The sequence below is a fragment of the Salvelinus alpinus genome, chromosome 17 (assembly GCF_045679555.1).
Source record: "Salvelinus alpinus chromosome 17, SLU_Salpinus.1, whole genome shotgun sequence".
Taxonomy (NCBI): Eukaryota; Metazoa; Chordata; class Actinopteri; order Salmoniformes; family Salmonidae; genus Salvelinus; species Salvelinus alpinus.
In genome coordinates, this window is record NC_092102.1 from 10,350,456 (window position 1) to 10,373,611 (window position 23,156).

Below are 23,156 nucleotides of genomic sequence, written 5' to 3' on the forward strand. Positions count from 1 at the left end.
TAACCCCTTATTTATGTTGGTACAAAACTACCTCCATTCTTCTGGCTTAAATTGACAGATTTTGATGGGAATTTTTGTTATTATGTTGACGCACCCATGTGTCAATAGGCTCTTAAGTCATTTAGCAAACGGTCTTATCCAGTAGTGAATTACATACAGGACCGCCATGGGAATCGAACCCACAACCTTGGGGTTGCAAGCACCAAGCTCTACCCACTAAGCCACATGGGACAACAAAGCAAAGAAACGTGTTAATATAATCAGTGTTGAGAAAACTATATTTTTGAAAACATCACTTTAAACCCAAAATGAACTTAAATTAGTATATTACATGACATTTTACAAAATGAAGATGTCATACTTGTACAGCAGACCATGAGAATATTATGTAATTACTGTATTTTACCTATGTGTCTCTAATATGTGTACACTGTTTAAGCCTTGTATGATTTTTGAATATGAAATATAGTCCCACATTTAAATTAAATCCATCCTTACGATCCAATGCTGAAGCAGTTATCTGTCAGTGTGGGATAGGGGCATTCCACAGTTTCAGCAGGATGCCGTATACACAAGCTCCTGTTTACCTAAAAGAACACATGAGTCAAATGATATCATGTTTGATTCATCAAAAGAACCAGTCAGGTGAATTTCATTGTCATTCACACTAATGTGGAACAGAGGAAAAGTGAAACAAAAGCGAAACAAAAACAAAGTATCTGCTATATACTTCAGGACTAGGAGCGATGCAACTGTTTTCCGGATTTCATAAAAGCATAATTAGAGGTTATTATGAGTAGAGAGGGCACATCTTTGTCATACTGAAAAACCAAAAATTTTCCATTCAAATTCATACCCCAAAACAACATTTCTTAAATAGACGGTGATTGTTTCTCGGGTCAATCAGACAGTGAGTCACAAACTAATGATCGCCTGTGGGTCATCCCACATCCCAAGGCTTTAATTCCAGTTTCTGTCCATGACTGGGCTTTAAATGTCATGCCAATGGATTCACCCCAGGCACTAATCAGTCATCATCCCAGTTAAACACACTATTGGGAATCTCCACTCTTCAAGATGGCAATCTAAAGCCTGTCTGAAAAGCCACATTTACCATAACAAGGATAGGTGCTGCTCAAGCATGAATAATTTAATCAAGGGGGAATGTGGAGTATAGCTGTAATTTGATAGAGACAAGCAGCCATGGTATGTTTCAGATGTAACATTGAGTGAGAAAAGAAACTAGAGGTTGTCCATGACTTTTCTGATGTAGCCTAATTGTATCTATTTATTTTATTTAACCCTTATTTTACCAGGTAAGTTGACTGAGAACACATTCTCATTTTACAGGAAGGAGCTGGGGAATAGATACAGGGGAGAGTGGATGAATGAGCCAATTGTAACGATGTTGCATACAATGACTGACAGTCTCTATGCCAAGCCACATAAGTACCCTAACACATAGTGCCCTCTAGTCTCTTATTCCCTTATCTTAGTATGAATAAAAATGAATCATGTATGAATAACTGTCAAAAAGTAACTTGAAACTGTCAAACAGAAAATTACTTAAAAAGTATTTTCTAAAGTGCAATACAATTGATGAGGCAGTGGAGTTTGTAAAAGTGTTTCACATACATTACAGCCTTTTATAGTTATAACTCCCCCGGAGCAGACAAGCCTACCACGAGTTGGCAGGTATATACCAAAATCTGAAGCGATTTATTGACTGTGTAGTCTAGTGTGTGTGTGACAGATGAGTGAGTCTATCATAGGATGTCATGGAAAAATAAATGTGCGCGCTTGTCAGCAACTGCACAGCAAATGGTGACTCACCCATGTAGTCACCGCGCGCACTCCAGTCCCACGCGCATATCCCAGAAGGAAGCAGCGCTTCTTATGAAAACTGACAATTTGGGAAAGTTCTCTGCCGTCACTCCGGTCTCTGTCGGGTTTCGATTGCATCTCTGTTGAAGAGCATATACTGTCCTACACAAAGACGTGATACCGTGAAAAATAAAATAAAATCGCCATGTGCCAAAAAGCAATCCAAACCCTGATAAACAGGCCTACATATTTTCTGTTCATGTAGGGAACTGGGCACACCTAACAGCTACTCAATCATCATATCAAACGTGTAAAACTAAACGTAAATAGTAGTATACAATCATTCAATTATGTCAGTTTTGTGAAGATAAATGACCTACTTAATGTGATACCTTTCAAGATGACAGTCATTTATTTCATGCTTGTTGGATGGGAATGTTTTTCTAGTAGGCCCTAAATGAGATCACATCTCTTCATTCCCAACAAGGATGGATTTACAGGACTTGGTCCCATGATTATGTGTCATAGCATGCTCAATGGGTAGAGGCAATAGGCTGCTTTGCCAAAATCAACACCACACTGTAATAATAACAAGCCATTCAGGTCTTTTTGGCCATGTAGTGTATGATCCATATCAAATCACATTGTATTGGTCACATACACATGATTAGCAGATGTTATTGCGGGTGTAGCGAAATGCTTGTGTAGGCCTATAGTGGTAGTAAACATATGAAATAATCTACTTCACTTAATTTTGGCACCCAGGTATACTAACATTATTAAGAGATGTGTTCACATAACCTTTTAGTCCACTAACTGAAGATTTGTCCCGGTCCCCACATATTGTGTCTCCCAATACGTTGTCTGAGTTTAACTTTGGGCCTACCCGGGAAGCCACCCGCCTGTGTTTATCCAGACGCAGTGGGTGACAGCAGGGTGCTAAAGTCACACCAAGGGCCTTTTAAAATGGAGTCTGGGTAAGAGGCCCCCCATCATCAGGTGTCAAAGAGAGAACCGTTCGGGCCAAAGTTCTCCCACACAGGAGAACAATAAAGGAATCTTAATTGGACTGTCTTTGAAGAGAGGATCAATCCATTTAGGATCTTATGAATCTATGAAGAAGTCATAAGATATTTCAAAGGTTCCATGGCTCGCTTCATATATGGCCCTCAAAAAGGTTCTAAAACAAAAACATGAACAAAGGGGGGTGGGCTCAAGGAAGAGGTGTGATGTATCATGGCAGGTAATACTGCATTTTGGATTATCCACATACAACACGTAACAACTTATTCCCCCCCCCCCCCCCCCCCATTGGGTACCACTGACATACATAGATTTCCACAGATCAAGAATGTGAATCACAAAGTTTTGTTGTGACAAGTCTAATGGACATTCACGCACACATTTTCCCCTTTCAGTTCTGAACCTGTAATCAGGTTGCCACATCTTTTGTCAAGAACGATGACTCCATTCCTATTCCACACCTCAAATTACCTCGATTACCACCAAGACCACGTTCATAAACTCGTTTGACAAGGACTTTACATGAATTCCTATCAAACTGGTTTAACCCTCCTGAACCTAATCATGCAGCTGCATCGTTTTTCAGAGAACATCAAGTAACCAATATTACCTAAATAACTTTTTCATAAACCAGTTAGACAAGGAGTTTACATTGATTTATTAGGATTTGTGATGTTTTCAGAAGTAAAAAGGCAACAGCCCCAAAAGCATATGGGTCCCACCCTTTCATGTTGTAGCACAGTCGACACTCCAACCTTTCCAGAGACGGTGGCTTCATCACCATAGCCAGATAAGGGCTGTTTGGCCACCGACACCAGTACAGGAATGTCGGTAGGTGACAGTCACAGAGGGACCAGGGAGGGGTGAAGGGGGTCTGGCTGTCTCTGATCCACTGTGTGACTGGCTACATAGCTGTGCCTGCGTTTATAGGCCCAGGCTGTAAACTCATTACCATCCACCTATCAGCACAGGGGACAGGACTACAGGGCAACCATTCATTTACACCCCCCCCCCCCCCCCCAAAGACATGAGTTGGCTTCCATTTTACTCTTTACAGCAGATTGTTGTAGTGTACCAGTTCTTTCTGATAGCTCACAGTAAGCTTAATAAAAAAAGACCAACATAGTATGCACTTTTCATATCAGTGTGTGCATTTATATTCACATGGTGTATGTGTTTTAGTGTATTTGAGTGAGTGTGATTGGTCTGTGGATTCTATGTGACCGAGGTCATGAGGGGTAAAGTGAGAGTGCTCAGCTGTCCACTCAGATTAGTGTGAAAGGAAAGCATGCTGGGACGATACTAAATGGATACTGTAGTGGGCATAGCAACACACATGCTGTTAGCAACGCAACCTTCAACTGAACTAGCGCCCATTGAGCAAAATTGGTTCAAAGACGTCTTTTAACGCCTTTTTAACAAAGAAGACATATTTTCAACATCTTGTGCTTAGTGGGCTGTGTGTTCAAAATATACTCCATAAACAACATGGGTCCTCACACCGGAAAACATCTATTTATTTATTTTCGATACAGTGTATTGCTCCATTTTCACAATAGTGCAAAATTACTTTACAAGTTTCCTCATAAATATAACAAACATAACATATTATAAATAAACAATGCATGTGACAATGTGTTAACTGAAAAAGCTACAGTCACATTGACATTGCACAAATGTTTTAATCCAAGAAATTGGGTAATTGAATCAACAAAATGGAAGCCAAGGTCTTGTGTGGTTGAGTGCGGATTTCACTCATGGTACATAAGGAGTTCACACGAACCCAGAAGGCAACATTTGCCATGGAATGTTATAATGAGTTATTTTTCTGGTTGTAAATGTGTTTTCTGGTTGTATGGTCAGATATCAGATTACAACTAGTTAAAGGTGTCCTTTTCTGGCTGCTAAAAAGACATCCAATCAGTATACAACTTTTGCCCTTTGGGAACAATTGCAGGAAATAATCTGTATTAGACAAACAGAGCTTTGTTTTCGAAGGGGGCCTTTTTACAACTAACCAATATTGGGTTGTTTCAGAAAAACAAACTAGAACAACAAAATCCTTCTAAAAAAGGGAGAAAAAAATGACTTCTCAGAAGTTTGACATCTTATCACACTGTGCTACATATTTATTGAACCTAGTTAACCATGACTGAGTGTAGAACTCAAATTAGGACCCGTTGTAGTCTATTGTAACCTTGGCTGACGCAGCTCTTTCACCTTAGGCAAAGAGTCAGTATCAACTTTGTACAAATAGGTTCATTATTTTAACCACTCCACCTTCGAACTTCCAAAGAATCCTGGTATTACCTTACTGACGTGTTTCAGAGTATCATTCGAGCTTAGAGTTATATTACATGTTGCCACACGTTTACTACATCAACCCTGGCGTGGTGCATTTGTATCCTTTTCAACAACACACGGATGAGGTATGGGTGAGTACAAACTGAAGTGTACGTAAGACAAAATGACAGCACCAGTGTCAAGTGTTCAGATTGGTGTCATTTGTGTTAAACTTGCTAACTTTACGCACTTAAGCCGTTTCAAAGCTGCCAGAAGCGTGATACCACTGTGTGTGTTTATGAATGATAATGGTCTATACAGCAAATTAGGGTCTTCTAATTAGCGAGTGGACAAGCAAGCTTGCATACCGTCGCCTTCCACACAACAGTATTGGACATCAGTTGCCCTAACTATTAATGACATTGGTGGTGTCATGCTCGTGGCAGTGACAAGGCAATAAAAAAACATTTAAAAATATATACCTACATTTTCAGTCAAGGTACCAACACACAGAAGAATCTCCATGAGGACCTGTAAATGCATCAGCTACTTTCTCTCATGGTTACATGAACCACTGCATGAAAAAAATAAACCTTTATCTTTTAACTGTTTCCCGTTACAAATAATAGAGATATTTCAGTTGACCGGGGTCCCGTATGTGTTAAGCGTCTCAGAGTAGGAGTGCCGATCTAGAATCAGTTTAGCCTTTTAAATCATTCAGAATAAGAGGGATGACCTGATCCGGAATCAGAATTCCTACTCTGAGATACTTTATGATTACGGCCCTGATATTGTCTTCAGTTTAAGACATCCTTATCAATCCTCTCATCACTCTGATACACTCAACTCTCAAGCACAAACTGAATGACTAACAGTTTCACACTTTGACTTTCTCCCTGACAGACTTCCATCCACGATATGCACAAAGTTAACGCAACAAAATAAAAACAATACGTCTCTCTTGAGTTGTAGCAGTGGTCCATTTTCTTTTCATAAAGCATCTTTGAAATTGTCTGAATATATTAGCTATAGATTGTTTTACATTTAATAAATAAGAAATAGAATTCAACGTAATTCGATCTATTCGATCTATAGATCTATTGATACTCGATCTACCGTTACTCGAAACAAATTCTACAGTTTCGAGTAACGGTAGATCGAGTATCAATAGATCTATTTTTCAGTGTGAAGTTTCCCCTAGGTACAGATCTAGGATCAGCTTCCCCTTCCCCAATCCTAACCTTAACCATTAGTGGGGAAAACGCTAAACTGACCCAAGATCAGGGGTAACTTCACCCTCCTCCCCATGTGCGTCTGTGGGGTTGGACGGTAAACAACATTGGCCGTTACTGCCACCTAGTGTGACACATTTAGCAGCACTATACATTTTTATTCCTTCCGGCCAGGACACGATATGCATGCATGGCAGAACCAGCCTATAGCTACATTCCTTAGTTAAAATAATTCATTTCAATATCTATATATATATTATTGCAAAAATGGTGATAACAAAAGAAAAGACATTTACAGTACACATGATACACAAAGTGACTGTCTTCAGAGACAGTGTTTCAAGTGTTGGATTGCAAAGGGAAAGAGGGATGAAGGGAGGATCTTTTTTTAATTTTCTTTTTTTTAAACCATTATCCAAGGAAAACTCTACCGTGTTCTTCAAGAGACTAGGAGCTGGTATCTTTACGGTAATACAGCGAGACCTCAGGAAATGAGACCCCAAAAGATCCACCAGCAACCCCTGTGTTTCTCTCTCTCCCCATCCTTCACTCTTCCAACCTCTCACTCTTCCCATCACCTCTTCTCTGTTTAACTGCACCCCCTCCCTTCCCTCCCTCCCCCCCTTCACACAGAGCAGTTACGTCTCTTGCTTGGGCCTGGCTGTGCGGGGGCGGCGGTGACCGAGGCGGGGGCTGAGGTCAGCCGGAGCCTAGCCCCGTGTCAAAGGCTGGTGGAGGACACGGAGAGCGTGGGCGACGAGGGCGGCGGGAAGTTGAGCAGCTCCAGGACGGCCACGCCCACGCTGCTGCGTCGCGTGAACATGCAGGAGGCCGCCACCCACTTGTTGCTGCGCGGGTTGTACTTCTCAATGGAGTTGAGGCTGGAGCTGCCGTCGTTGCCGCCCACTGCGTACAGCCAGCCGTCCATGGCCACAAGGTCATGGGTACTTCTGGGAAAGGGGTGCAGCATAACATGCACACTCAGTAAGGCAGGTCAAATTCAGGTAGGTCCCTCCCTGTTTCAGCCTGTTTGCTTCCGTTTGGTCGTAGTGAATACGACCTTGCTGTGACTAGATGGGGCCTGTTTTTAGATGAATATGAGCCACACTGCTGATTACAACAATGGTTTATTTATGGACTGGAGCATCCATTGTCATCAGGTTTCCCTGGTCAATTCATTTCCTGTTGACTCTGTCTATTTCCCTGTGTGTGTGTGTGTGTGTGTGTGTGTGTGTGTGTGTGTGTGTGTGTGTGTGTGTGTGTGTGTGTGTGTGTGTGTGTGTGTGAGATCTTGTGTGTGTGACTGTCTTCATGTTTGTGTGTGTGTGTGTGTGTGTATGTGCATGTTTGACTCTAATTCAATTTAAATCTCCCAATCCTGGTCTCTAAGGCCCACTGCTTGTGCAGGGTCCAGAAACCCTAATCATTAGGTGAGTAACGGCCGTAATGAAAACCTCATCACACTCCGAGACTACTTTCAAATACTCCTATATAACAGAATGGCATCAAGTATTGTGTACAACATAAGACCTTAAAGGCACTTGTGTGGGGTACATTCTAAATGGCTTCACAGCCTTTATGTACATATAAAGGCATTTATGAGGAGCGAGAGAAGGCTCTATATATGCCCTGGTAATGAAGTTATAGCCACAGGTGGTTGGTAGCGATTGTGACGTGGCTGGCGGTGCCCACCTGCGTATGTTCATGGGCGCCACGCCCTCCCAGGCATTGGTCTTGGGGTTGAACCGCTCCACTGAGTTCAGGCAGCTGGTGCCGTCATTTCCCCCGGCAACGTAGAGCATCCCCTCCAGCACAGCCACCCCGGCACTGCTGCGCCGGCTCAGCATGTTGGCGATGGTCGTCCACGCGTTGCTCTGTTCCGACCAATCATAGAGGGTTGTTAGGAGTGACGTGGTCAGTTGAGGGACTCATCAGTGTTGGTTCTACTTTTTGATCTGGGCAGAAGTTCAGCTTTATGGGCCGGTTTTAACCAGATTAAGCATATTAATGGACTGAAAATATAGCCTGGTGGGACCAGCCTAACCGCTACGTTCACCATTGTATTTAATAGGATGGTGAACACAATGATCAAGTTGGTTCTACCAGGCTAGTGAAAATCAGTTGAGATTCTTCTATAGGCTTAATCTGGGTCCAGGAAACATGTTCATATTGATAGAGATCTCATTGTTTGTTTCATTTTTTTTTTTATACCTGTGGTTCATATTTCTCCACTGTAGCTAGGTGTGAGGAACTGTCATACCCTCCTACTGCATACAGACTACCATCTAGAGAGAGAGAGAGAGAAAGAGTGAGAGAGAGAGATGGTAGAGTGACAGAGAGAGAGAGAGAGAGAGAGAGAGAGAGAGAGAGAGAGATGCTAGAGGTTTTATTTTATTTCACCTTTATTTAACCAGGTAGGCTAGTTGAGAACAAGTTCTCATTTACAACTGCGACGTGGCCAAGATAAAGCATAGCAGTGTGAACAGACAACAACACAGAGTTACACATGGAATAAACAATAAACAAGTAAATAACACAGTAGGAAAAATAAAAAATTAAAATGAGTCTATATACATTGTGTGCAAAAGGCATGAGGAGGTAGGCAATAAGAGTGACAGAGAGAGGGCGAGAGAAAAGCGCGAGAGGGAGAGAGAGATGGTAGAGTGCCAGACAGAGGGCGAGAGAAAAGCGCGAGAGGGAGAGAGAGATGGTAGAGTGCCAGACAGAGGGAGAGAGAAAAGCGAGAGGGAGATAGAGATGGTAGAGTGCCAGACAGAGGGAGAGAGAAAAGCGAGAGGGAGAGAGAGATGGTAGAGTGCCAGACAGAGGGAGAGAGAAAAGCGAGAGGGAGAGAGAGATGGTAGAGTGCCAGACAGAGGGAGAGAGAAAAGCGAGAGGGAGAGAGAGATGGTAGAGTGCCAGACAGAGGGAGAGAGAAAAGCGAGAGGGAGATAGAGATGGTAGAGTGCCAGACAGAGGGAGAGAGAAAAGTGAGAGAGGGAGAGAGAGATGGTAGAGTGCCAGACAGAGGGAGAGAGAAAAGCGAGAGGGAGAGAGAGATGGTAGAGTGCCAGACAGAGGGAGAGAGAAAAGCGAGAGGGAGAGAGAGATGGTAGAGTGCCAGACAGAGGGAGAGAGAAAAGCGAGAGGGAGAGAGAGATGGTAGAGTGCCAGACAGAGGGAGAGAGAAAAGTGAGAGAGGGAGAGATAGATGCTAGAGTGCCAGACAGAGGGAGAGAGAAAAGACAGAGGGAGATAGAGATGGTAGAGTGCCAGACAGAAGGAGAGAGAAAAGCGAGAGGGAGAGAGAGATGGTTGAGTGCCAGACAGAGGGAGAGAGAAAAGTGAGAGAGGGAGAGATAGATGGTAGAGTGCCAGACAGAGGGAGAGAGAAAAGTGAGAGAGGGAGAGAGAGATGGTAGAGTGCCAGACAGAGGGAGAGAGAAAAGTGAGAGAGAGATGGTAGAGTGACAGAGAGATGGTGGAGAGAGAACAGAAGAAAAATATAAAAAGAGACAGAGAGCCACGTGATGACAAGCTCCAAATGCCAGATAACAGCTCGCAAATGTTTGATGAGGCCCATAATAACCAGGAACCCAGTAGGAAAATCACTCAAGCCTACATTATATCCGTGCTCAATAGATGACATAATCACACCAAGGTGGACATCACATGCTCACCCAGAGTGGCCACACGGACATATCTCCTTCGGATGCTCATGGCAGCGATGGAGGTCCAGGTACTGGTCAGAGGGTCGTACCGCTCTGCACTGTTGGGGTGGAGGGGGCACTCATTACATACATGGATGGAGTACAACACTCTCAGCTCAGTATTTGTATATGTGAGTGAAAATCTGTTGAGACAACCAGTGTCGGATATATTCACTGACATTCAAGGAAGTCTCCCTGTAGACAGCGGGCTAGAGGTACATTCATATTTGTAACACTTTATGGACGTACACATGTTAACGTTCTAACATTTATGACAGTGTCCCTAAGTTATTATGGAGGAGTCCAAGTCCTCAGAGTGGGTAGATAGTACAGTAGGTAGAAGAAGTTCCAAGTCAAAAGGCACGGGGCTAGGTTAGAACCCAATCCCGAGCCTGGCATCTGTGTTCCCGACGTCAGCAGCACTAACCGCTACAGGCCTAGTGAGCAGCGACAGAAGTGGACCTGTTGAGGCAGGAAGCTCCGTCGTAGCCGCCGGCCGCGTACAGGAGGCCGTGCAACACCGCCACACCCAGACAGCTCCGCCGCGTCCCCATGGAAACCTCGGGTTGCCAGGAGTTGGTGACCGGGTCGTAGGACTCCACTGACGCTAGATCGGAGGTACCGTCATACCTGAGGGAGAGAGGCCAGTGAGTGGGCTTAGAGGTTGGTCTAGGATGGGTCCCAAATGGCACCCTATTCCCTATATAGTGCACTACTTTTCACCAGAGCCCTATGGCCCCCTTTTCGGGTCAAAAACAGTGCACTATATTGGGAATAGGGTGCCATTTGGGACGTATCCTAGGCGAACAATAGGAGAATGGGCTCTGACACTAGTGGTGTCTGGTACCTCTTCAGGTTTCGTTCTTTAATCTCATTTAAGCGATTCTTCACAAGTGTATTTTGTTAACAGTTTAAAAGACAATAAACTTTCTTGAAATAAAATGGATTTTAAATAAGGTATCATCTGTTTATTTATTTCACAGGGGATATTTGTCATAGCTTATTTCCATTAGTAGCACCTGGATGAGACTCTGACATTCCAGACAGTGATAGTAGTGCATCAGACACTACTTTGTTCTGCCTTTCACTTGATGTACAAAAGCAAAGGGCGTTTGTTTTGTTTCCCTCTCTCGGATAGAGGGGACGTGCTTTGGCATTGAAAGTCACAATTTGAATAATTACACTTTAAGGGCTGCTGCCACACGTTAGTCCTGCTGCCACAGGCAACTGTTTATCTTATCATACAAAATAATATAAATCAATGTTTTCGGTTAACTTGTTGTAATCTTATTTATCCTAGTCTCACTTTTAAGACATTCATATTAACCTAACCGAGCTAGCTAGCTAGCAAAACTACCACTAGCATACCAGTGTTAAACAGTCCTATTTCAGTTAGCTAGCACGACATTGGTTAAGACTTACTACCCAAATCTAGACTATCTAGGGGTCAAAGGTTGGTCAGATGAGTTCATCTCTTACCCTCCCACTGCGTACAGCTTGTTTCCGATGGCCGCCACGCCCACCCGTGCCCGCCGGGTGGACATAGAGGCCACCATGTGCCAGCGGTCTGTCCGCGTGTCGTAGGCCTCGCAGTCACCGTGGATGGCAAACAGACTGCCCCCACCTGGGCACAACACACACAGACAACAACCACATAATCATCATAGCTAACAACATGAACAAACAGTGCTGAGGATGGTCCTATTTCAGTTATAATACGAACAAATATTCTACAGATGGTAGTCGCGAGCTGTAATATTCCAAACTCATTTTGGATAATTGCCAAATCACATCTATTTAAAATGTTATGTGTTTTGAATGTTACCCAGTATCTGTGAAACGGTTAGCCTTTAACCACGGGCCAAAGTCAGGATCCCTGCTTAAACAATGGAACTCTATAGGTAGAAAGTACTTTATATAAGTATGTGTACGCGCATGTGTGAATGTGTGTATGTACCCTGGTGGGTAACCTCTGGGGCACACTGACCAACGGCGAAGAGCACGGGGCTGGCGCCCTCGCAGCGACGAGGCCGGGTGCGGCTGTTACTCAGCACGCCCCTCTGCTCGGGCATCAGGTGGTACTTGAGGGCTTCGATGAGCAGGTCCTTGCACTCCGAGTGGTGGCGCACCAACTGCTCCGTGTCCACGTTGCTCATGAGGAAATCCCTCCGCAGTAGGGGCAGGCGTACACACTTCATCAGCTAGAGAGGGGAATGGGAGGTGGCAGACACTTTTATCCAAAGTGAATTATTTTCATATAGGTGGCCAGCGGGAATGAAACCCACAATCCTGACGTTGTAAGTGCCATGCTTTACCAACTGAGCTACACAGGTGCATATTTGATCTTACCCAGGGAACGTGCTGCCTGCGCCCGTCGATGTCGTGTTTGACCCAGCTCAACACGGCCCGGTATACCTCCTCTTCCGACGGCACGTTCAGGTTGTCACTGGAGATCAGGTCCAATACCTTCACACAGAGAGGAAGGAGAGAAGGAAGGGGGAGAGAGAGGAGGGGGAGAGAGAAGGGGTGTGGGGGAGAGAGAGAGCGGGTAGGCATAGAGAGGGGTAGAGAAAAAGAGGGCAAGAGAGAGTATAATTTTACTCAAGAGTTACAAACATAACAGTCTCTACACCTCTTGACATTTGCTTGCGATTCTCTTACATCAATGAAAGAAGCTATTCCCCCACAGAGGCGTTCATCCCACGTGCGATGAGTCACAAAAGTTGTCACGACAAGAAATTATTACATGAATTCATTCCTATTTATCTGGAATGAATGTTAATTTTGAAACATCTTGAAAAAGGTCAGCTTGACTGAAATGTCCAAAATAATAAAACAATGAGCCGAGGTAAATGTGTGTGTGGGATCAATTTTCATGAAGAAAATGGTTTAGAATCATATTTCCATTAGCGCCACAAAGTCATTGTGGTGGTATATGCTTGCTAGCCCCGGCCCGCTAGCTGTCTGAATCGCCGTGTCTCCAACCAGCCTCACTACTCACTGGACCCTTATGATCACTCGGCTACGCACGCCTCTCCTTAATGTCAATGTGCCTTGCCCATTGCTGTTCTGGTTAGTGATTATTGTCTTATTTCACTGTAGAGCCTCTAGCCCTGCTCAACATGCCTTAGCTAACCCTTCAGTTCCACCTCCCACACACGCGATGACATCACCTGGTTTAAATGATGTTTCTAGAGACAATATCTCTCTCATCATCACTCAATGCCTAGGCCTACCTCCACTGTATTCACATCCAACCATACCTTTGTCTGTACAAACTGCTACAGACCTATATCTATCCTACTCTGCCTTTCTAAGGTCTTCAAAAGCCAAGTTAATAAACAGATTACCGACCATTTCGAATCCCACCGTACCTTCTCCGCTACGCAATCTGGTTTCAGAGCTGGTCATGGGTGCACCTCAGCCACGCTCAAGGTCCTAAACGATATCATAACCGCCATCGATAAGAGACAATACTGTGCAGCCGTATTCATCGACCTGGCCAAGGCTTTCGACTCTGTCAATCACCACATTCTTATCGGCAGACTCAACAGCCTTGGTTTCTCAAATGATTGCCTCGACTGGTTCACCAACTACTTCTCTGATAGAGTTCAGTGTGTAAAATCGGAGGGCCTGTTGTCCGGACCTCTGGCAGTCTCTATGGGGGTGCCACAGGGTTCAATTCTCAGGCCGACTCTCTTCTCTGTATACATCAATGATGTCGCTCTTGCTGCTGGTGAGTCTCTGATCCACCTCTATGCAGACGACACCATTCTGTATACTTCTGGCCCCTCTTTGGACACTGTGTTAACTAACCTCCAGATGAGCTTCAATGCTACAACTCTCCTTCCGTGGCCTCCAACTGCTCTTAAATGCATGTAACACTAAATGCATGCTCTTCAACCGATCGCTGCCCGCACCTGCCCGCCCGTCCAGCATCACTACTCTGGACGGTTCTGACATAGAATATATGGATAACTACAAATACCTAGGTGTCTGGTTAGACTGTAAACTCTCCTTCCAGACTCACATTAAGCATCTCCAATCCAAAATGAAATCTAGAATCGGCTTCCTATTTCGCAACAAAGCCTCCTTCACTCATGCTGCCAAACATACACTTGTAAAACTGACCATCCTACGGATCCTCGACTTCGGCGATGTCATTTACAAAATAGCCTCCAACACTCTACTCAACAAATTGGATGCAGTCTATCACAGTGCCATCCGTTTTGTCACCAAAGCCCCATATACTACCCACCACTGCGACCTGTACGCTCTCGTTGGATGGCCCTCGCTTCATACTCGTTGCCAAACCCACTGGCTCCAGGTCATCTACAAGTCTTTGCTAGGTAAAGCCCCGCCTTATCTCAGCTCACTGGTCACCATAGCAGCACCCACCCGTAGCACGCGCTCCAGCAGGTATATGTCACTGGTCACCCCCAAAGCCAATTCCTCCTTTGGCCGCCTTTCCTTCCAGTTCTCTAATTCCAATGACTGGAACGAACTGCAAAAATCACTGAAGCAGGAGACTCATATCCTTTAAGCACCAGCTGTCAGAGCAGCACACAGATCACTGCACCTGTACACAGCCCATCCAACTACCTCATCCCCAAACTTTATTTATTTATTTATCTTGCTCCTTTGCACATTCATCTTCTGCATCTTCTGAATGCATCTACCATTCCAGTGTTTAATTGCTATATTGTAATTACTTCGCCACCATGGCCTATTTATTGCCTTACCTCCCTTATCCTACCTCATTTGCACTCACTGTCTATAGACTTTTTCTATTGTATTATTAACTGTATGTTTGTTTATTCCATGTGTAACTGTGTTGTTGTATATGTCGAACTGCTTTGCTTTATCTTGGCCAGGTCGCAGTTGTAAATGAGAACTTGTTCTCAACTAGCCTACCTGGTTAAATAAAGGTGAAAACATTTTTTTTTTTTTTTAAATAAAGTTAATATATGCTGTGTGTACCCATATAACTGAAGCTAAATGGGTAAGGGCGTGTCCTGATATATTACAGCGTGACTATGTAGTGCGTGTGTGTGCGCCTCTTTTAGGGCGATGTGTGTGTGTGTGTGCACTGCAGAGAGGGTGGCACAGCTCCTAGTCAGGCAGGGCAGGGCTGCTGCTGAGATCAATAGAATAGCAGCAGCTTCAGACGAACAGCATCAGCTAATCCACATGAACTAGAGAGCCATACAGTACAGAGCCAGCACAGTACAGAGCAGCACAGTACAGAGCAGCACAGTACAGAGCCAGCACAGTACAGAGCAGCACAGTACAGAGCAGCACAGTACAGAGCAGCACAGTACAGAGCAGCACAGTACAGAGCAGCACAGTACAGAGCAGCACAGTACAGAGCCAGCACAGTACAGAGCAGCACAGTACAGAGCAGCACAGTACAGAGCAGCACAGTACAGAGCAGCACAGTACAGAGCCAGCACAGTACAGAGCCAGCACAGTACAGAGCAGCACAGTACAGAGCAGCACAGTACAGAGCAGCACAGTACAGAGCCAGCACAGTACAGAGCCAGCACAGTACAGAGCAGCACAGTACAGAGCAGCACAGTACAGAGCTAGCACAGTACAGAGCAGCACAGTACAGAGCAGCACAGTACAGAGCAGCACAGTACAGAGCAGCACAGTACAGAGCTAGCACAGTACAGAGCAGCACAGTACAGAGCAGCACAGTACAGAGCAGCACAGTACAGAGCCAGACAGACAATGTGTCTGTGTCTGACATGTAAAGTGTACCAGTACAAGTGTGTTTGAGAGACCTAGAAAGAACAGATACGAAATGTATATTTAAAAACATGTATAAACCAAATGGCTGTGTATGTGAGCAATAACACCATGTAGTAGATGACCATAAGGTCCAGTCAAAACTCCAGTTGCCAGTGTTCGTGTCTAAAACGAGGAAATGCGGGGGCGCTTTTCATGGCTCGGTGAGCTGAAACAGAGAGAGAGAAACAGAGAGAGAGAGAGAGAAAGGAATACAAAGAGAAAGCAAAAGAGAGAGCAGAGTCACAGCTGGCTGCCCTACAGCTCTGTTTCGGATGTCACTAAGCCTACTCATTCTACTCTTGGCTAATGGATAGTGCCCACTTCATTTTGGAGAGTAACATTGAGATGGAAGAAAATTAAAGAGCAATCAAATAGTTAGTGTAGTGTTTCAATCAGGAGGAAAATCCTAACAGCTGGTGCTGTCACAGCTGTCACATAGCTTAACCTGTCCTGTCTCTGATATTGTAACGAAACGTATGTTCACCAACACACCTAGGCACGCTGCTAACCCCAACTCAGACCCTAAAAAGAGACTATTGACTCCAACCCCTCAACTCCGACCAAAGGATGAAATGAGCGTTCACGTCTGTCCACATGCTAGGTAGCTACATTCCCATTCCCATGTCATGGACACGGATTCCTATAGATCTTTCAGTCTCTTGGCAACACATGCACCACGGCCGTGTTCCAGGCTTCAAGACGCCAGATCTTACAATGCCTTGATATGTGTTTAACGGATCAGCTAAACATTATGATGTAGGGCGATTCCGTGCCAGGATAGGCCGAAAGATGTTGGGCATCTTATATTGTTCTGGCAATTGTCACATAGAAACTTACTTGGGAGGAAGGATGTTTGACATGTTTCTTTACATTTGTATCACAAACCATTTTTTGGACATTCATGACGAAGAGTTCATTTTAGGACCTTTTTAGACCTCTACATGCCTCCTGTAAGACGCTATGATCCGGGAATCGTACATGATGCATGCAACATCTTGGTGTCATTACGCTCTAACATACGGATTATGTCTAGATTCTGAAAGAAATATATGCTTATATTACTATCTCAAAAGTACCCTTTTTGATTTAGCTTATTTTTAGACGTATTGTTTGGAACAATATGTGTCTCACCACCTGGATTTGGTCTTAGGTAGCAACATTTGACATTTTTTTTTTTTTTTACATTGGTAAAAAGTAAAGACTGGTATATCATACACTGCATTTTTTAGGATCTTTTTTTTGAAAGTTGATAAACTTGTAAACTTACTTCAAATAAGTCAAATTGGGCTCTCTGGTAGTTTTGAAGCTATGACCCATTTTATATATACATAGAATTGACATTATAACCAAATCACAACATAGGGAGTTCCCTTTTAATCCATTTCCCCATTCACTGTGTTGGTGGTGCTCATTAAATGTATAAAACTTCAGAATTAGCAGGGAGCCCACTCTGGCAATTCTATGTACTTGTACAGTATGTTGTAACAAACTATATGTCTTAAAATGTACAAAATCAAAAAGGGTCCTTCTGAATTATTGATATATTTTATGTTAAATAAATGTAATTGTATTTTGACTGAACCTCGACATACTCCATGTTTGAGCACAATATAGGGAGTATAATGACACCAAGATGTTGTCCGTTATGCTTGAGCAAGTCACTTAAACCCTAATTTGCGTTCGTAAATCGTTCTGGATAAGACAACTAAAATGTAAATGTATCATGCACGGTTCACGCATCATAGGGTCACTTTCATCATGATTTTTCTCCAAAATAGTTTGTGATAGAAAAGAAACATGTCAAAGATCCTTCCTCCCAATGACGTTTCTATGTGAGAATTGCCAGAACATTTGGATACAAAAAAATATTTGAGCTGTATCCTTTCGTGGAATTACCCACTAGAAATCTGATTCCCGACTGAGCAGTCGATGATGTGGCAAGCAACCATTGGTCGATGCAACAACATCTGCAATGTACTCGGTCTGGAACATGACCCATCTTTGGCAGTGCTCTGCCTAATTACCACTTCCAGGCCATACCCCTAAACTAGGCTGTCATTGGACAAGTCCAGACGATGAACAAGTGACTGCTATGCTGAGCTGCTATGACAGAAAAACTAGACGGCGAGGATGATGAGTAAAACTACAAGAGACACTGATTGACAAGGAGCCGAGGATGGAGAGATGTCTTCGTCTAATGAGTGTTCAAAAGGCAACTACACACACTCGTCTTTGCTGCTTGCTCTATGAAGGACCTTGAGGGGGGTTGAGGAAAGGACAGAACATGACAAGATGCTCTCCTCTTTCTGCGGGAAAGAGAGGGACAGTCAGAGTGGGAGGAGACTAATGCATCTCAGTGCAGCTGAGCATCTTTGTTTGTCTTTACCAACAACTGTCAGACGAGTGGAGAGCACTGTAGATCGCCTTGATTGATTGAGAGGTGAAAAGGTTTATATTCCTAGTGTGTCTAGAGCTCGCAGGCTCTCAACATCAGCGCACGAGTCATAAACCAAAGTGCCACGATAACTTTCAACAACTCCAATGCAAAACAATTCCAAAAATAAGATCCCATCGCTGTCACGTCACGTCATTCTGTAAGGAAAGGCGTATGACGTGCTAGTTCAGTATTCTGTCTGACCTGTTTCAGTGGCAGCAGCGTGAACTCCTCGGTCTTGGACACCTCCACAAAGTGCTGCAGGACGTACTTGTGCGCCGACTTGAGCAGGTCGCTGCAGGAGTGCGTGTCTGCGAAGCCGCGGATGCCCAGGCAGTTAGAGGGGTCCAGCTGGCTGAGGAGGAACTTACAGCAGGCGTCCCTCACCCCGTTGAGCTGCAGCAGGCTGGCCGCTGGGAGTAAGGTCTAGAAGAAAAAGAGGACGAGAGGACCTGCTCCATCGCTCAGGTGTCTATGGCTCCCATAGACACCTGAGCGATGGAGCAAACGTAGCAGCTGCAGTTTTTGCACCCCCACTTTTTTTTACCGGAAAAATATCATGATCCATTATTTCATTTCTCATTTTCAAATGATTAGTAATGTTTTGAGCTAGTCTGTATTAAAATACAAAATTATTATATAATATATAAAATGGAAGTAACAGATTCCATTTTGCACCCACTCCCCTCGTTGCCTCAAGATGAATGGTTTTGCCCACTTGAAAGTGATGCTTCACTCCCTTGCTCCACTGTTTTGGCTCAGTGCAGTTAGAAAGCACTAGTTGCACCACTGGTGTTAAAAATGAAAAGGCACATGCAAATTGAATATTTTTTTAATCTATTCTGTTGTCCGTCTACATTTGTATCATTGTTTCATGTCGGATGCACTCAGGGTGTTGTTACATATCATTTGAGAGGCGGCACCACGAGCAAATTTTGTCATTTCACTTTGCCTGTAAGAACCCTGATGAGCACGAGCATGTCTGATAAGGCTTTGCTGTATCGCAGCCCCTGAGAGAACCTCAATTGCTGGAGTCCTCTCTCCTTCACAAACTCATTGGAGGAGAAGGTCAGAGGGGCGGGACCTCTGGCTTTCTCATCCAATGGGTTTTGAGAAGGAGGAGAGGAGAGAGGACGTGAGGAGTTTACACTTGAGATTCTCCCACTGACTGAGTAGCCTTCCATCAGCCTACCACCTTTGCAGAAAACTGCATGTCCGGTAGCTCGCGGGCTGTCAATGAATAGCTCATAAGTAGATACTGAGAAATAATCAGTAGGACTAATATTACATGATTAAATCTGTGAAATAACTTTTCTCCCCAAGCTGTTTACAGGTATTTAGCACCATTCTGCATTTTTGACATCCATTTTCCCAACATAAATTGGTTTAAATCACATTGTTAAAATGTTGTTAAAATGTTGTTTTCAATCAGTTACAAAAGTAAACAGCCTGGCTGAGCCCCATGAGAGTGCACCATGGCCGCTTCACGGTTACAATGTTGCCAAGCTGTGTTTATATGTGCCTATGCGCAAATTGAAAAAGCACAGGATATTTGTACCTTGATGAAACAGCTCTGCTTTGCTTGGTTGGTAATATCGACCAAATAAGCAATTTCTACCCTTGTTGCATCAAATATGTATGCTGCTGAGACAAGTTTGAAACATTTTCATGGTGACAGTTGCTAGGTTTCCATCCAATTGGCGACTGATTTTCATGCGAATATTCTAAAATATGCATGAAGAAAATATGTGAATTTTTTCACCAGTGGTGTGTTTCCACCAAACGGACTTGTTGCAGATAAAAATCAGTGCGTTGATGTAGCGCACACAAAATGCACTTTTTTGCTTAAGTTTACATGTACTGAATAAAAATCTAAAGTTCAATGTGTTCCCATTGTATTTTCGACTACACCAATAGTTTTGTCAGAAAAACTGTTGGGTTAAATAGCAAATGTCCCTACTCTGGTCTTGGTACGTGTGCTCTAGCCAACAGCTCGAAGAAAGTCTGCAGTGTGGGTAGGCTGTGCGGGTAGGCTAATCTACATGAGATTAATACTGATAAGAGCGAGAACGGCAGTCAAGCATCACCCACACCCATTACCCACTCCCGACTCGGGGAGGTAGTGACGAACCAAAACACAATTACATTATGTATGCAGTGCTGTTCACTGTTTCTCTTAATCAAATCAGGCCTACACAATAACACAATTTGCATGCTGTATATGAGTAGCTGGCGAAAGTATTTCTTTATATGAAGTAGCTTTTATGAAAGAAAAAGGTTAGAGACCCCTGATCTAGCAAAACTGCTCAAATATGACACCATATTACCTGAGCTACATTTTATTATTTATATTGCAGATTCGGTCCGCAATTTATGGATATATATAGCTGCCAAAACATGCACATGTGATCATGATAAATGAATAATACATTTGCAATATTATTTTTATGTGAACATAATCTATGACCAAATTGAAAGGCAAAACTCCAGTTTGCATTTTCAAGTTGACCGTTCTTGGTCAATGCCCTACCAGATAACACTGCCATATTGAGAGAAAAAAATTGTTCAAAGACACATTTAAGGTCACATTTGTAATTGTACTACATTATTGTGATCACATGACAAAAAGAAAATTAAAACTTAAATGTCCATTTTAACAACGCTTTTTCTTAGCCTACCAGGTACAAAATTCTTATTGGGTAAAACAATATTATCCTTCTATATTATTTTTCGATTTCATTTCCTCATTGTCAAGCGTTACCCGGACCACATTCTTAACAGTTTGACGTGTCAATCTATCTCTGTGGGTGGGATTGTCAGGGGAGGAGCAGGATATTTGTGAGAGTCACTGGGTTGTTGGGTTTCAGACCTGTCAATTATTTATTGGGGGTGAGATTTTCAGGGAAGGTAGTCATTAAAACACAAAATGGTTGTGTTCGGTTCATAAATCTGGATCTCCCCTGTGAAGAAAGTGTAGAATTGCAGGGAATAGTTTTAAACATTCAAAACAAATTTATTGAACATTTTATAATTCTATTTATCTATTTTTTTGTACCCCCACTTTTACATAAAGCCTGGTTCCCATGGGTGGAGCGATATAAAACGTGAAGATATGGAATGTGGCAGAATGATATGGGATGGGATATGAAGATATGGGGTAGGATGTAAATGGTTTATAGCGTGATGCTAAAGGATATGACAATATATAAGAGATTAGGAACAGAAGTAAGAAATACTTTGACGAAGTAATGTAATCATCAGTATCAGTATGTTTTCGTGGAATACTTTTACGGTTTTTACTTTAGGTTACTAAACGTATTAGTTCCAGAGAGGTAAGTATACAAAGCTATTATAACAAGAGTCAAATACTTCTCAAACCCTTTCAGATTTCATGCTCTCCACGAACATCAGAGTACAGAACTCTCCCGTTATTACTTTGATAGCGGTCAGAGAAGTTTACCAACTTTGAGAGTGTTCGAGACCATCATGTAGAATAATGATGGTACATTAGGAGCTCATCCCAAATGGCACTCTATTCCTTACATAATGACTACTTTTGACTACATAGTGCACTACATATGTACTTTTATCTCAATCTCTTCATTCAAAGACTCAATCATGGACATTCTTACTGACAGTTGTGGCTGCTTTGCGTGATGTATTGTTGTCTCTACCTTATTTCCCTTTGTGCTGTTGTCTGTGCTCAATAATGTTTGTACCATGTTATGCTGCTACCATGTTGTTGTCACGTGTTGCTGCCTTGCTATGTTGTCATCGTAGGTCCCCCTTTATGTAGTGGTGTGTTGTCTCTCTTGTCGTGATGTGTGTTATGTTCTATATTTCAATATATATTTTTTTTAAATCCCAGCCCCCGTCCCCGCAGGAGGCCTTTTGCCTTTTGGTAGGCCGTCATTGTAAATAAGAATTTGTCCTTATCTGACTTGCCTAGTTAAATAAAGGTTGAATACAAATAGAAAAATTAATAAAAGTAGGGAATAAGGTGCTTTTTGAGACGCAGTCAAGGAAAAGCGCAATAGTCTTTTCTTCTTACCTGCACGTTGCCCTCCCCCACCACGATTTCTGCCGTGTAGGCATACTGAACCAACTGTTCCAACGCCTGGGAGTCAATGTCATGCAGGGTCACGTGGGTCTGGCGACTCTCCGACATCTCATCTGCATGACCACAGACAGACAACAGAGTTTTCCAGTCTGCAGTGTACATGTGCCTGTGTCCGTGCGGACAAACCAAATGAGAAACCAATTCAACATGTCAAGTCAGAGAAATCAAATCAGAGTTTATTTCAAGTGCAATTAACACTCCATTTTAACTTAAAGAGTTGTGTATGTGTGTGTGTGTGTGTATAATGTGGTATATACTCTATTGCAGGGTTCCCCAACTGGCAGCCCACGGGCGGAGGGGGGGACATAAAAGACTGTAATAACACCAGTAACTCAACTCAAAGAGATTAACATTTTTGAAATCTGTTTCAAAGTATTCCCACGCATAATAGAGAGATATGTGATCGCATACAAATGTAAGCAAGCTTTGAAATTATTATGTTTTAGTCAAATGTTATATCCGTTTGGGCTTCTTGCGCCCCATTTGCTAAAAATTAACTAAAAATATTTTGTAATTAAGTTCCGGCCCCATGACCATTGTTTCAAGAACAAAAATCGACCTGGGGCTTAATCTAGTTGATGATCCCTGCTCTATTGCCACAGACATGAAGCACGTACCTCCCATTATACACAAAGTATCATAGGACAGTCACTGCATGGCACTATGGAATTGTTTAGCATTTGTAGCTGTCTGTGTCTGAATGATTCATTGTTTGACTGTCAGACAATCTTTGTGTC

At 43.2% G+C, this 23,156-nt stretch overlaps 1 protein-coding gene across 2 annotated transcripts in view; it reads right to left on the reverse strand.

Moving 5' to 3' along the window:
- Window positions 1-4,340: 4,340 nt before the first annotated feature.
- Window positions 4,341-23,156, reverse strand: part of LOC139542096 (kelch-like protein 17) — a 31,639-nt gene continuing 12,823 nt past the window's right edge. The window contains exons 3-12 of one of the 2 annotated variants that reach the window (XM_071347128.1): window positions 22,351-22,472; window positions 18,504-18,725; window positions 12,422-12,538; window positions 12,030-12,273; window positions 11,552-11,696; window positions 10,535-10,702; window positions 10,043-10,131; window positions 8,574-8,647; window positions 8,055-8,236; window positions 4,341-7,312 (exon numbers count right to left, since the gene is read on the reverse strand). In XM_071347128.1, the coding sequence (XP_071203229.1) occupies window positions 7,084-7,312; window positions 8,055-8,236; window positions 8,574-8,647; window positions 10,043-10,131; window positions 10,535-10,702; window positions 11,552-11,696; window positions 12,030-12,273; window positions 12,422-12,538; window positions 18,504-18,725; window positions 22,351-22,472 (1,592 nt within the window). In that variant the 3' untranslated portion in view covers window positions 4,341-7,083. The remainder of the gene's footprint in view (window positions 7,313-8,054; window positions 8,237-8,573; window positions 8,648-10,042; window positions 10,132-10,534; window positions 10,703-11,551; window positions 11,697-12,029; window positions 12,274-12,421; window positions 12,539-18,503; window positions 18,726-22,350; window positions 22,473-23,156) is intronic. The other variant, XM_071347129.1, reaches the window with a different exon arrangement.